Here is a 12,749-nt window from a genome sequence, read left to right on the forward strand (position 1 = left end):
ACACTCGGTTAAATACAAAACAGGAAAACAACAAGGACCTACTGTACAGCACAGGGAACTACACTCAATATCTTATCATAACCTATAATGGAAAAGAATCTGAAAAGTTTAACAATCACTTTGCTGTACACTTGAAACTAACACAACATTAACTATACATCAATTAAAAAATTAAAACTTTTATACATCAAAGGACATTATCAAACAAGTGAAAAGACAATTTGCAGAATGAGAAAAATTATTTATATATCACATATCTGATAAGGGTTTAATATTCAGAATATATAAGGAATTCAATTTTTAAAAATCAACTTAAAAGTGGGCAAAGGACTTGAATGAACAACAAGAGTAACAATGTCAGAAGAAAATACAAAATGGACAATAAGCAGATGAAAAGACATTCCAGTGCATTACAGAAATGCAAATCAAAAGCACAATGAAGGAGTTCCTGCTGTGGGGCAATGGGATCCATGGCATCTCTGCAGCACCAGGGCACGGGTTCACTCCCCAGCCCAGCGGAGTTGGTTAAGGATCTGGCATTGTGGCAACTGTAGCTTAGATAGGATCCCTGGTCCAGGAACTCCATACGCCGCAGGGTGGCCAAAAAAGTAGAAAGAAAAAAAAAAACCCACAATGAGATACCACTTCACACCTACTAGGATGGCTATAATAATTTTTAAAAAGAAAGAAAAGTAACAAGCGTTCACAAGGATGTGAAAAACTGGAACACTCATACATTGCTGGTAGAAATGTAAAATGGTATAGCCTCTGTGGAAAACATTTTGATGGTTCTTCAAAAAGAGAAACAGAATTACCATATTACCCAGCAATTCCACACCTAGATATATACCCAAGAGAACTGAAAGCAAAAGCTGAAGCAAATACTTGTTCATGATAATTTTGCTGTTAAAATGCAAACCACAATTAAAATAAGTATTATCAGATAACTTCATCCTTAATATGTTGGCAAAAAAATTAAGAAAATCAACTTAACTAAGAACAGAAAATTAGCATATTTTACAAAGAATATAAGTGTTGATATTCCTGTTATGAATAGCTGTTAACAACTTTTGAAGCACTGAAGTATTACATGACAGCCATACACATTAAAAATTACAAGTATATAGCTTACAAGGTACCATATTTTTAATAAAATTTACAAAATGTATAAAGGAATATCATGACATTCCAAAATATATATCCTTTATTCTTGAAGATTTGCCCTCAAATCTTAAACACACATTTAAATAGCTCAAAAAATACAGCAGCCTTTAACACTGGTAACTGATTACACAAAGGGGATATATTTATATCACAAAAGAAATAGCTAAATTTAGAATGATGACTTGTATGTCTTCATTCTTAAAATAATTGCTTAAAAACTTACAAAAGCACAACTTAAGGGAAAAAATTAACTGTTATGGGTGTATACTTCACTGACATTAAGGTTCACTATTACAGAATGGAAGATTATAAATAACTTTCTCTCTCTCTCCTTTCTCTCTCTCTCTCTCTCTCTCTCTCACACACACACACACATTTTAGATCCACCCAGCTAAAAAGTCTGTTGACAAATCAAAGTCATTGAACTCCTACTTAAGTAATTTTATAAAAGACTGCCACTAAAGAAAAAGTGCTAAAACATGAACCTGGTCATAATAACACCTACTTACTGACACTTACTGTGTGAAAATTTATCATTTCTTGAAGACTGTCAGAAAACTTGGTCAAACTTGTCTATGAGAAAGAAACCAAAAGAAAACCAAGTCATTTTAAAGTAACACAACATTGTAAATCAACTATCTTTCGATAAACATTTTAAAAAAAAGAAAAAAGAAAGCCAAGTCATTTAAGAGCCACTAAAATAGGCTATAAATGTTACCTCAGCATTTCTGACAGAAAGATCAAATCACATTATAAACATTAACATTTATCTCTCAAAACAATCTCACTATCTCACAGGCACACTCTATAGAGATCTACATATAGTAACATAAAACCCTAGAACAAGCAAAGAATTAGACTGCCCTATCAATACTGTTACACTAAACCTATCAATACTACTACACTAACAAACTGAAGTGGGATATATAAACCTAAAGATAAAATTGAGTGTATCAAGACCATGCCCATTTAGGCATCTACAGATCAAATAACCATCAAACCATACCCATTTCTTCTTCACCAGTTACCATTCCTCATAAAAGAAATGTCATAATACCACATGGGATAGCTAACACAGCATAGCCAGGTGACCAGAACTTTTCTATGCAGCCCCCACCTCCCCATATGTACAGTTAGATACTAGTCTTAAGCTAATGCTCTCTGCTTCTCCCTAGAAGCAGCTACTAATAGGTATAACCCTGCTCCCTCTGCCCAGGTCCTCCTGTGGATGCTTCAGCTCACCTGATGGCAAGTACAGTAAACACATTCACAATGCAAATCAACCATCAACTTCTAACAGTCCTAGAAAACAGGATTTTATAAGACAGTACCAACCAGTGATAGCTCTTCTAATTTTAAGGACCACTGTTAGGTAAATGGATGCATAATTCTTATCTTGTTGCCTTTATCATTTTAACTACTTTTAATAATACTAACCTCAACTACAGCATCATTGCTAGAATACTGTGCCAGGTCCCGAATCCCATTCATGAACTGTTTATTTGCAACACAAAAGGCTTTTCCAGTATCAATCATTGCAATACAAAGTTTCACAAGCTGAAAAAGAAAAACATTATATCATTGAAAATAATTTTACAAATTACTTAGTTGAACAAGTGTTAGCAATAACCACATGAGTCAGCCTAGTTAAGATAAATCATAATTCATCAGAAAACCCCAGAGACTTAATTGAAAATTGAGAGTTGTACCAAAAAAGCTGACCTTTCAGGAAGCAGAGGCTGTCTGATAACAACAACCAATCATTTTATCAAGCGAAATTCAATCCACAAATTAACTCCATAAAAATGTAGTAAGCACCTCTTAGAAGGAAGAAAAGGAACCTTTAGGCAGAGCAAGAAGTATGAAAAAAGATCTTTAAAAAACAAAACTGTGGTATGTCAGAGGAAAGGGAAGTAAACTGGCATGGTGGGTTAGTCATGCTGGTTATTTTAATATCAGACTATCAAAGGAGAATTGATTAATTAAACATATTTCTCCAGTACCTACCATTGTGGGCACTGTGCTAAATCTTAGGACTGAGATTCTCTCTCTCCCTTCCTCCCTCCCTGTCTTTCCCCCTCCCCCACATCTTCCCCTTTTTTCTTTCTCTCTTTCATCTTTCTCTTTTTCCCTTTCATTTCTTCTCTCTTTTTTCTATTCCTTCCTTTCTTTTTTTTCTTTAACTCAGACACAGAACATATTCTGTAAGTAAACAAAATCATGGGTGAAGGTCAAATATAAAAAAAGACAAAATGGAGCTGCTCTAGATGAAGGAGGAAAGGCTAACGTGAGGGTAGAAGAGGGACCACCAAGAAGAGGATAAAGAGCACAGAAAAACTTGAGAAAACACCTAAAGGATCTCAGAAGTATAATTTAAAGCTATTACTCAGGGACCCTGAGGAACAGAAATAAAAAATATTAACTCTGTTCTAATTGAAACCATTAGACAAGCAGATAAATTCTTTACAGCACAAACACAACTGCTATGCTCATCAAAAGCACGTAAGAAAGAACAAATGAGGAGTTCCCGTCATGGCGCAGTGGTTAACGAATCCAACTAGGAACCATGAGGTTGCGGGTTTGATCCCTGCCCTTGCTCAGTGGGTTAAAGACCCAGCGTTGCCGTGAGCTGTGGTGTAGGTTGCAGATGCAGCTTGGATCCTGCGTTGCTGTGGCTCCGGCATAGGCTGGCAGCTACAGCTCCGATTGGACCCCTAGCCTGGGAACCTCCATATGCCGCAGGTACAGCCCTAGAAAAAAAGAAAAAAAAAAAAAAAGAAGGAACAAACGAAGAACATCTACTAACCAGGACTATGGGGATCCAGGAAGGATTCTCGGAAAAGGTAACACTCGAAAAAAGTCTTGAAGACCAACAGCAATTAGGCAATCAGAAGAGAGTATTAAGAAGACACTACTCTAGGAAAATCATGCCTAGAAGCTTAGAGGGCAGGGCAAACCAGAGACACTAAGTTGCTTGGTGCAGTGTGAAAATATATATACAAGGACCAGATCAAGAAAAGCCTTGTGTGCAATGCTAAGGTGTTCTCATTTTATATCAAAGAAAATGGGAAATAATAGATATTAAATGGATGAGTTGACCAGAGTTTCATTTTAGAACGATGTCCTAGAAGAACAAAAACTAAAGTAGAAAGAATAAAGATATGGAGATTAGACCAAAAACAATGAGAGACTAAAGTAAGGTAGTGTGCAGATAGAAAAGAGGAGAGACAAATTTAAAACTTAGTGGAGGGGAGTTCCTGTTGTGGCGCAGTGGTTAACGAATCCGACTAGGAACCATGAGGTTGCGGGTTCGGTCCCTGCCCTTGCTCAGTGGGTTAACGATCCGGCGTTGCCGTGAGCTGTGGTGTAGGTTGCAGACGCAGCTCGGATCCCGCGTTGCTGTGGCTCTGGCGTAGGCTGATGGCTACAGCTCCGATTCGACCCCTAGCCTGGGAACCTCCATATGCCGAGGGAGCGGCCCAAGAAATAGCAACAACAACAACAACAACAAAGACAAAAAGACCAAAAAAAAAAAAAAACTTAGTGGAGAACCCATGTACAGTTATGCAGACAGTGTCCTACTAAAAGGAAAAAGTAGGGGCTGAAATTCAGCCTGAGCCCTGCTTGCTGAAGACTACATGTGCTGCAAGATGCTAATTTGCCCAAAGACGCTGTATTGTCCATCAGTGACTTGTTTTAACAGCTTTGGGTCTGTGAAGTAGGCCTGAACTAGATGGGTCTGTAAAACAAGCTAAGTGGAAAGTCTATCAAACCCAAGTAAAAATGATTTTTAAAGCTCAAAAAAGAGAAGGATGCTGTAAATACAAACACATGAGTCATCAGCAAATAGACAGTGTCAGTGCTACAGCACCATAGCCTAGACAAAAAGCAGAGGTCAGAGTGTGACCACAAAGGAGACCAAAGAGGAAGAAGGAAAGGTAGGAGGAAAACCAAGAGATTAATATCATCAAAGTCAAGAAAAAACAAATTATCAAGAGATGGATGAGGAGTTTCTATCGAAGCTCAGTAAAAACAAATCTGACGACCACCCATGAAGATGCAGGTTAGATCCCTGGCCTTGCTCAGTGGGTTAGGATCTGGCATTGCCGTGAGCTCTGGTGTAGGCAGGTCACAGATATGGCTCGGATCTGGCATTGCTGTGGCTGTGGGAACCTTCATATGCCATGGGTGTGGCTCTAAAGACACACACACAAAAAAAGGATGAATAGACTGAAAATCCATAAAGAACAACTTTTTAAAACTTTATAACTTTTTAAACTTTTTAAAAGCCTTTTAAAAAAAAGGTCTTTTGAGTTTGGTGAAAAAGAGTTACCAGCATCTCTAGCAAGAATTGTTCTAACAGGGCTGTGGCCAGATTACAGTGCATTATGGACTGTAGATGAAGAAGACATAATGACAGGAGTTCCCATCATGGCGCAGTGGTTAACGAATCTGACTAGGAACCATGAGGTTGCACGTTTGATCCCTGGCCTTGCTCAGTGGGTTAAGGATCTGGCGTTGCCACGAGCTGTGATGTGGGTCACAGACGTGGCTTGGATCCCACGTTGCTATAGCTCTGGAGTAGGCCAGTGACTACAGCTCCAATTAGACCCCTAGCCTGGGAACCTCCATATGCCATGGGAGCAGCCCAAGAAAAGGCAAAAAGACCAAAAAAAAAAAAAAAGGACATAACGATAGACCATTTCTTCCCCATTATATATTTTTTTTTGTCTTTTTGTTGTTGTTGTTGCTATTTCTTGGGCCGCTCCCGCGGCATATGGAGGTTCCCAGGCTAGGGGTCTAATCGGAGCCGTAGCCGCCAGCCTACGCCAGAGCCACAGCAACGCGGGATCCGAGCCGCGTCTACGACCTACACCACAGCTCACGGCAACGCCGGATCGTCAACCCACTGAGCAAGGGCAGGGACCGAACCCGCAACCTCATGGCTCCTAGTCGGATTCGTTAACCACTGAGCCATGACGGGAACTCCCCCATTATATATTCTACAGATTATCCCACAGGAACATTCTGTACCAAAATAAGGATTCTGTGATCACATAAGTCTGGGAAACTCAGTTTGTAAATTCAAATAGATTCCTTTATTACTAAACTTTTAAGAGCTTTTGAAATATAAATGTGTACTGTGAATTCTAGAAAGAGAGAATAATAAGCAGCATTTCTCAAAAGTATTTGATGAAACATTTCAAGAAACATTCTCATAGGACCAGTGTTCCACCAAACAAACAAAGAAGCTAATTCTAAAATTCATATGGAGTAACCAACACGCAAGAAGAGCCGGAAAAAATTTGAAAAAGAGTAATAATGAGGTGGGGACTTTACCCCATATGTTATTAAAATATAAAGGTGCAGTAATTAAAAGTCTGATAATGGATGTGAATAGACAAATTAGTCAGTGGAAGAGAATACAGAGTCAAGAATGATACAAATATGCAATAGTTGATTAAAATAACACTCTAGCCAGTAGGGGTAAAAAATAAATGATATAGGACCCTGGCTAGCTGTCTAAAGGGAAAAAAAGGAAACTAAGTTGTATTCCAGAACTTAAAATTAATTTCACATGGAATACAAATTTAAACAAATATATTAAATCAGAAAACCAAGAGTTCCCATTGTGGAGCAATGGGATCAGCATTGTCTCTGTAGCACCAGGACACAGGTTCGATCCCCAGCCCAGCACAATGGGTTAAAGCATCCAGCACTGCCACAGCAGCAGCATAGGTCACAACTGTGGCTCAGATCTAATCCCTGATCCATGAATTCCACATGCCACAAGGCAAAAAAACAAACAAAAAAAAAACTCGAGAAAACAGGAAGTAATATTCTTTGTAATCTCGAAGTAGGAAGTCTTTCTGAGGAGGATGCAAAATTCAAAAGCCATAGAAGAAACTGATCAATTAAAATACACAGCAACAAAACATTTAAAGAGGAAAAAAAAAACTTAATCAAAAAAATTTAGTCAAATAACAATATCAGAAAACAATACCAGCAACAAATCACAAGGGACTGATTTCCCTACTATAAGAAAGGGTATACAATTCATTTTTTCTTTTTTTTTCTTTGTCTTTTTAGGGCTGCACTTGCAGCACATGGAAGTTCCCAGGCTAGGAGTCGAATTAGAGCTGCAGCTCTAATGGGCCTGCACCACAGCCAAAGTAATGCCAGATCAGAACCTACACGTCTGCAACCTACAACAAAGCTCACGGAAACACGGGATCCTTAACCCACTGGGTGAGGCCAGGGATCGAACCTGTATCCTCATGGTTACTAGTCAGATTTGTTTCCACTGAGCCATGACGGGAACTCCCTACAATTCATTTTTGAAAATCCAATCAGCACTAGAAAAAAACTGGCTGACAGACATGTACAGGTAATTTCCAGAAAAGAAAATTCAAATACACCTAAAGTGTGAGAAATTCAATCTCACTCACTATAAAAGAAAGGTAAATTACTATTTTTTTACAGAACAGCAAAACTCAAAAAGTGTAATAACATGCTGTGTTAGAGTACATAGGTATGGGGAACTAGGCACTCTCACACATTGTCGGTAGGAATGCAAACTGGTACAATCTCTATGGAAGGCAACTTAGCAAGACTATCAAAATTTTAAACACCTATTCCCTCTAAGGTAGCAACTTCACTTTTAGAAATGTATCACATTGGAGTTCCCGTGGTGGCTCAGTGGTTAACGAATCTGACTATGAGGTTGCAGGTTCGATCCCTGGCCTTGCTCAGTGGGTTGGGGATCCAGCGTTGCCGTGAGCTGTGGTGTAGGTTGCAGACGTGGCTCGGATCCCAGGTTGCTGTGGTGTAGGCTGGTGGCTACAGCTCCGATTGACCCCTAGCCTGGGAGCAGCCCTAGGAAAGGCAAAAAGAAAAAACAAACAAACAAAAACAGAGGTTCACTTGGCTTAGGTTCAAATTCTGCTGACATACTTAACACTCTAAGTGATTCTGAGTGACCTTAACATCAAGAAGCTTCAGTTTCTTTGTATGATATATTAACAATGGTACCAAACCATATAAGGTTACTATAAAAGAGTCAAGATTAGACACAAGATCTTAGCACAAACTGTTACTGGCACATGGTAACTACTTGGTAAAGATTTGCAACTCCTTTCAGAGATGAGATTTTGTTTTGTTTTCATTCAAGAGAAACAAACATGTCTGTCTACCTAAAGAGTTGGTAGAGAAAGGAAAGGAGAGAGACAAAGCAAAGTCCTGAGGAGTTAGAATTTGGAATTGCATAGGAATGGGATACTTCTACCACTCAAATGGGGGTAAAAATGGAATAAGGACACATTCTGTTAAGTTTCTGAATAAAAACAAGAAATAAAGGTGTTCCCACCAAAAGGAAGGAAGAGTCAAGGTTCTCTACTAAGAATGAAGAGCAAGGTGGTAAGTCTTGAGGAAACAGTTAAGTATAAGAGCTGCTAAAGAGAGTAAGTAAGGTAACCGGATTGACTCTTAGAAAAATTACTTTGCATCAACAACTCCAGAAATGTTTAGCTCCACCAATTTAGTTTCACCAAATAATTGTGTAATTTCTCCTGCAGGGCTTTATAGCTCAGATATGACACAGAGAATACAGATGGTTAGACAAATACAGTCAGAATTTTGCAGAGTAGGTATTCTAGAAGGGAAATGAAGGTCTCCATTAATGTAATAAAATAATGTATAAAATTAAGAGTTGACTGAAAGAGTTCATAGCAGTACTATACATAATAGCCAAAAAGTGGAAACAGCCCAAATGTCCATCAATCAATGAATGGGTAAACAAAATACAGTACATCCATACAATAGCCATAAAATGGAAATACTGGAAGATGTTACATAGACAGATGAACCTTAAAAACATTACACTAAGTGAAAGAAGCCAGTTACAAAAGGTCAAATATTGCATGATTCCATTTATATGAAATGTCCAGAAGAGGCAAATTTACAGAGACAGAAAGTAAATCACTGGTTGCCAGAGGACGTAGGGAGAAGGAAACTGGAAGTGACTGCTAACAGGTACAGATTTTCTTTTTAAGGTAATGGAAATGTTCTGGAACAAAGCAGTGGTAAGGGTGGCATACACTGCAAATATACTAAAAACCACCAAACTGTACAATTTAAAAAGATCAATTTTATGTTAGGTGAATTTTAACTCAATAAAAAAGTATTTTTTCAAAAAGGACACTGAAAGGGAAGTGATTATAAAAGGGATCTGAAATATTGGAAGTGGACAGACTGAAAGACTAGAGATCTAGATAAGCCTGAAAAACAGAAGCAGGAGGAGTGAAGATGCAAACTGGAAAGACTGGAGACTCACTTCAGAAAGTAAGATACTTACTTTCTGTTCAGAGTTGGAACAGAGGTCACTGTCACAGGAGTTGCTAAGAAAATGAAATTGTCATATAGCTAAACTGCACATACACAGCAGCTATTCAGGGGCAAGGACTGACTTGGTGACAGATACTTTGCCAGTTGTCAAAGTCCTTATGACAGTGATGACAGATATAACTGAATAATATAAGCCTACAAAGAGGGAAGATTTTTACCTAAGAGTAAAATAAGAATCTTTTCACTTTAACAACAATCTATCTTCAAGGAGCTCTAATGAAAAGATACCACCATCCAACATCCATTTAGAACTTACCATGTAGAAAGTACTTAACATGTATTAACACATTTTATTCACATAATAACTCTATGAGATAAACACTCTTATTTTGCCCATTTTGAAGATGAAGAAACTGAGACATAGGAAGGTTTAGGAACTTGACCAAGGCCATAAGGCATAGTGAGTGGTAAAGCTTGATTCAAATATGGGCAGACTTGCTCCAGGCTTTGTGCTTTTTAACTACTAAACTATGCTTCAAACCAAAAATTATAACAGTATTGTAATAATTTAAATTGAAATATAATTTTAAAATGTAAGAAACATAAAAATGCAAAAAAAAAAATTTATGTAATACATAAAAAAGAACCTAAGCTTGATAGTATTTGAGTTGTGATTTAAAGGGTACATGCTTGGAGTTCCTATCGTGCCTTAGGGGTAAAGAACCTGACTAGCATCCATGAGGATGCAGGTTCGATCCCACTGGCATCGCTTAGTGGGTTAACGATCCTGCGTTGCCATAAGCAGTGTTGTAGGTCACAGATGAAGCTTGGATCCAGCGCTGCTGTTGCTGTGGCTGTGGCGTAGCCCAGCAGCTGCAGCTCTGATTCGATCCCGACTGGGAACTTCCATGTGCTTTGAGTGTGGCCCTAAAGAGACCAAAAAAGGGGGGGGGGGGGCCGGTGTCTGCTTAGCAAACAAGGAGGAAGCACTTCAGTAAGAAGATATAATAGATACAGAAACTATATCTAGATGGTAACTATGATGCTCTATGATGCTGCCAATGACAGAATACCAGGCAGAATGAATAAACAATTGGACCAAGTAAAACAATGCCATCAATTCATGGGGCATTATTCACACAAAGAGTATAACTACTAATGGCATACATTATAAGCAAAATAAATATAAGCTAAGCCATCAAGCTAGTTAAACCTGTTTCTAGCATGATTTGCAATGATATTACAGGTACAACTTGCCCTGCAAAAAGTTATGAAGTCACTAAATTAGTCTTAAGCAACCCCTCCCCTCCACTGGTCCCTTCAATGCCACCACCTTCAACAACTATTTCCTGCTCCTCTCAGGCTCTCTTCTCTAATTGTAACTCCTCATAATGCTAAAGTAAAAATTATCAATAACAGCTTAAGAACTGAGGAAAGGTACATTATGCAAAGGATCAAGATCTTAAACTAGAGAAACAGAAAAGTAACTATGGAAATCTATTTGGGTAGAAGATGGTATTTTAAAAGACGTCAAAGTTTCCTTGATGCCCTTAGTAGGAGCCCTTCAGGTAATACAGACTCTAGAAAGGGTTCAGAGTTCTAAGTACTGAACATCAATACTTTGATAACTTGCTTTACATTTGAATCTTTTGGTTTTAAGATTCTACCAGTCTCCCAACTCTAACCAAATTATAAAGGGGGAGAGGGGGATGAGGGAGCTGCTCAGCAGCTCATAAAAGCAAAATCATTAACAAAAATGCTGCCAGTGGATTCTGTTTTGACATTTTAAATTTTGAGGTCCCCAATGCAAAGTGTTTTGTTTGATTTAGATGCAGTTTTACCCTAAGAGAATAGATATCGTTATTATACCACTCTGTGATTCTTTAAAAAGCCTTGCCTTTCTACATATTCTCCCATAAATCTACCAGAAAATCAGAACTACATCTTCTGCCGCCTGCCTTAAGGATTTAAAAACTTTGTTTCACAGAGTCCTTAAAAATAAATGTAATACCTGGGGTAAAATAACAACAACAACAACAACAATGCTCTCACATATATAATTTTAAATAGAAAATAAAGTTTTTGAAAATGAAATCCTTACCAAAAACTGTAACATTAGTTTGTAAAGAACACTTGACTGGAAGCTTGCTAGTGTTGCTCGGAAAATTTCCATGTGGCATGGGCTCCCTCAACATGGATCCAGAAGTACAGTGGTGCACAAGAAGGACACTGAGCTAAGAATAAAACGGATGGGTTCTAACCCTGGATCTGCTTTTTCTAACTCTGTGATCTGAAATAAGTCCTCTTCACTTCCTGGGCTTTGGTATCCTCATCTACAAAATGAGAATAATCCACTTGTCTTACCTATCTCACAGAATATTGTAAAAATCCCAAAACATTATGTATATCAAAGTGCTTTGAAAACTACAGAGTGCTGTAAAAAAATAATTTACTACTAAACATTTTCTAAAATTATTTTGTTTTACATATATAACTAATTCTACTACTTTAGTTTTTATACTATTCATATTATATACATACATTTCATGATTTAAAACATTTGAAAACCATCAGTCTACTTAATATATCTTATATCCTGGTTATTCAAAGTGCAATCTATGGAACAATAGCATTGCTACCACCTAAAATCTGGTTGGAAATACAGAATCTCAGATATCAAGACTTACTGATTCTGGATGGATCTATATTTTCACAAAAGCCCCATGTATTCCTGCACAGTAAAGTTTGAGAAGTACTGCTTTACATAACAATTTAATTTACAATAATAATTACACAAATAGCAAATTATTTTCAGAAAAGTTATCTCAAGTATATGCATCTGATTTATCTCCAGAAATTTTAAGAGAGACATTTCACTTAAGATCAGAAGCAATGTCTTACTCATTCTCATATTTCTCCCCACTACACAGCAGATGACATTTCTTGGGTAGAGGCAAAAAAAAAAAAATTATCAATAATTAGTACAGAAAATAGGAATCAATGTACATTTATCCTTACATAGAATATGACCATTTAATATCAATTACTGAATTTGTATACCGCATTTCTGCCATTAGCTTAAAAAAATAGATTATTTAAAATTTTATACTTGAACATGACCACACCCAAAAGTATAAAAAACAGTGGCCAGGTTATATGTGAAATCCACTAAGCATCAAAAAAGACAGACTGCAATCTTTTTGATGGGGAAGGAAATAAACTTGCAACAATACAAAAAATGT

General features: G+C 37.5%; 1 protein-coding gene across 15 annotated transcripts in view; it reads right to left on the minus strand.

Moving 5' to 3' along the window:
* Positions 1-12,749, minus strand: part of ACAP2 (ArfGAP with coiled-coil, ankyrin repeat and PH domains 2) — a 156,146-nt gene that overhangs the window by 89,441 nt on the left and 53,956 nt on the right. For 8 of the 15 annotated variants that reach the window (XM_021070084.2, XM_021070080.2, XM_084990742.1 and 5 more), the window contains exons 3-4: positions 2,602-2,721; positions 1,684-1,737 (exon numbers count right to left, since the gene is read on the minus strand). In XM_021070084.2, the coding sequence (XP_020925743.1) occupies positions 1,684-1,737; positions 2,602-2,721 (174 nt within the window). Of the gene's footprint in view, positions 1-1,683; positions 1,738-2,601; positions 2,722-11,608; positions 11,841-12,194; positions 12,239-12,408; positions 12,445-12,749 lie in introns of those variants that run through there. The other 7 variants (XM_084990744.1, XM_084990740.1, XM_084990743.1 and 4 more) reach the window with 3 other exon arrangements.

Source organism: Sus scrofa, chromosome 13, assembly GCF_054392235.1.
Source record: "Sus scrofa isolate SSC_HxYL_T2T_F1_AM1 chromosome 13, Sscrofa_HxYL_maternal_Yorkshire_Landrace_v2.0, whole genome shotgun sequence".
NCBI classification, from domain to species: Eukaryota; Metazoa; Chordata; class Mammalia; order Artiodactyla; family Suidae; genus Sus; species Sus scrofa.